Source organism: Stegastes partitus, unplaced genomic scaffold (assembly GCF_000690725.1).
Source record: "Stegastes partitus isolate 25-593 unplaced genomic scaffold, Stegastes_partitus-1.0.2 Scaffold545, whole genome shotgun sequence".
Taxonomy (NCBI): domain Eukaryota; kingdom Metazoa; phylum Chordata; class Actinopteri; family Pomacentridae; genus Stegastes; species Stegastes partitus.
In genome coordinates, this window is record NW_007578276.1 from 126,743 (window position 1) to 129,035 (window position 2,293).

General features: G+C 46.2%; 1 protein-coding gene across 6 annotated transcripts in view; it reads right to left on the bottom strand.

Annotated features, from left to right (window-relative positions):
* Positions 1-2,293, bottom strand: part of mical2a (microtubule associated monooxygenase, calponin and LIM domain containing 2a) — a 37,542-nt gene that overhangs the window by 22,094 nt on the left and 13,155 nt on the right. For all 6 annotated transcript variants that reach the window (XM_008288169.1, XM_008288168.1, XM_008288172.1 and 3 more), the window contains exon 3: positions 294-501. In XM_008288169.1, coding sequence (XP_008286391.1) covers positions 294-501 — 208 coding nt within the window. The remainder of the gene's footprint in view (positions 1-293; positions 502-2,293) is intronic.

Sequence of the window (2,293 nt, forward strand, 5' to 3'; positions counted from 1 at the left end):
ATGGAATTAATTCTAAAGAGACAATACACTATACAACAGCCAAATCTTACAACAAATAGATACAGTAAAAGCAAAATATTAACGTAAATCTGAAATCAAAACTAAAAACTTGTGAAAGTATTTACATGTACTGGAGGAACCAAACTCTTAGACTACATAGTTTTAGAGTTCGATAACCACAGTTTGCTGCAGGAGAAGATCAGGATGTAGAGAGGTTAATAACATGTGATGACAGGTCACTAAAAAGCAAAAAGCTGGTGTCCTGCTTTGTTTCAGTAAAGTCAGACACTCACTGATGTGGTCTATGGTTCCGGCGCAGAATTTTCCGTAAAACTTTTTGGCCCCAAGGCCCCGCAGGTCGTGAATGGTGTAGGGCCAAAGATGGAGCACGTTGTTCCTGGCAAACGAGTCCCTCTTCTCAATCACCACCACTTTGGCACCCATCAGGGCGAGTTCAATGGCGGTCCGCAAGCCGCAGGGACCTCCTCCGATGATGAGGCACTGAATGAGAGAGAATGACAAATCGGCCTCATTACAGAGCGGCCAGCTACATCATGCTAACATCTTTGTCACATTAATAACAGGAGGCTGAGACTTTTCCCGCAGAGGAGTCCGAGATGACAAATAGCTCATATCTGCTTTGTTTATACACATGCCCGAGAGCTTTCTAACATCTACGTATATCATGAGAGGGAGCAGCACTTCACCGTCCCATTGAAGCATTTAGAGACCGAGTGCCGACTCACACTCGGGATGACTTGTCTCGGCCACCTAGTGTGTGTGTGTGTGTGTGTGTGTGGTGGGGGATTGTTAGTAAAACACAAGGAAAAGAGTTTAGACGAGCCCGAAGTGGCGCATTTATCAGAAAAGTGCCCAGAGGGAATGTTTGCGAACAACCTCCACCAACCCAAACCAACTCTCCAACCTTTACATATCTACGGCGTTAATCACGCAACCAGCCTCACACAAAAATGCATGAAGTCAGTTCGCTGAGGTTACAGCGTCTGTCTGAGAATGTGCGGTTCGAACATGACATCATACTCTTGAATGATAGATGAAAGAAGTGACGCATGTGTGCTGGCAAACTTTTCTTTCCCTTTCGAAACACATTAAGAGGCGTTATAGAGAACTGAGAGGAGATGAGCGGGTCTCCATTCTTCTGACATTTAACCCAGAACCGAGCCACTTCTGAAGGTCGCCCCCGCCGTGCTCAACGAGGCGGAAGGTCTCAGAAAATTAGTGCTGAAAATATCCGTTTGGCACTTTATCTGACCTCTGAGTGTGCAGCAGATAGAGATCCTGTGCGGCAGAATAACAAGAAAAGGAGCTTCCACACGAGACAGTCAGACTGCTTTCTGTTTACAGAGCAACAAAAAAAAATCCCACATCAAACCCTGAATGGCTTCTTCAGCTGAGCTTTAGTTACCTCATCCTCTGAGGGTGATGCTGAGCACCAGGATGTTTTTCTTCGGCATGCGGGTGAAGAGAAACACAATATGTCATCATGACTCGCCTGAGGTTATCAGGATGAGGTATTCTCAGGTGTGAAGCGCACACAGGTGGTGGAAGCACTGCCTGGACAAGTATGCCTTCTGGCCAGGGTTTTATTTTTTATTTTCTCATCAACAAAGAGCGAGTTCGTGTGTTGGCTTTTTACACAGTTAGAGGCTGAGACGAAAGGCACACGGTACTGAGTTTACTCAGATGTGCGCTCGCAATGCAATCATCATTTTCCAAACTGTTTTGATCTCTCTATCAGCAGAGGTGTGCCGTTTGTTTTAGCTCTTTTCCACTCGCTGGTATATTTTTGCAGACTTTTCCTGAGGTCTTGCTCCACATCTGCTGAGTCAGGACACACGCTTCCTTTCTGTCTTCCCACCTATGACCTCAGCCTCATCCCACCTCGGCCTCGCCCGGACGTTTGTCTCCCATCAGTCAGACTGTGAACCGACTCACACGTTCGTCTCGACAGCGTGACCAATAAACACCTCACTGTTCCAGATGACAAGCTGTGAAGAGCATCTTGATTAAAAAACTAGGACAAGTGGAGTGAAAAATGTCACCCACAATCCCCTGGAGCCCAAACTGATGTCCTCATTATGCTTCTTTTTTGTTCAACAAACCCCTCAAACCCCATTTAAATACTAAGATCCATCCATTATCTATACACCGCTTAATCCTCACTAGGGTTATGGGGGGCTGGAGTCTATCCCAGCTGACTCAGGGGGAAGGCAGGGGACACCTGGACACACCTACGGACAATTTACAATCACCAATTAACCTCAGCATGTTT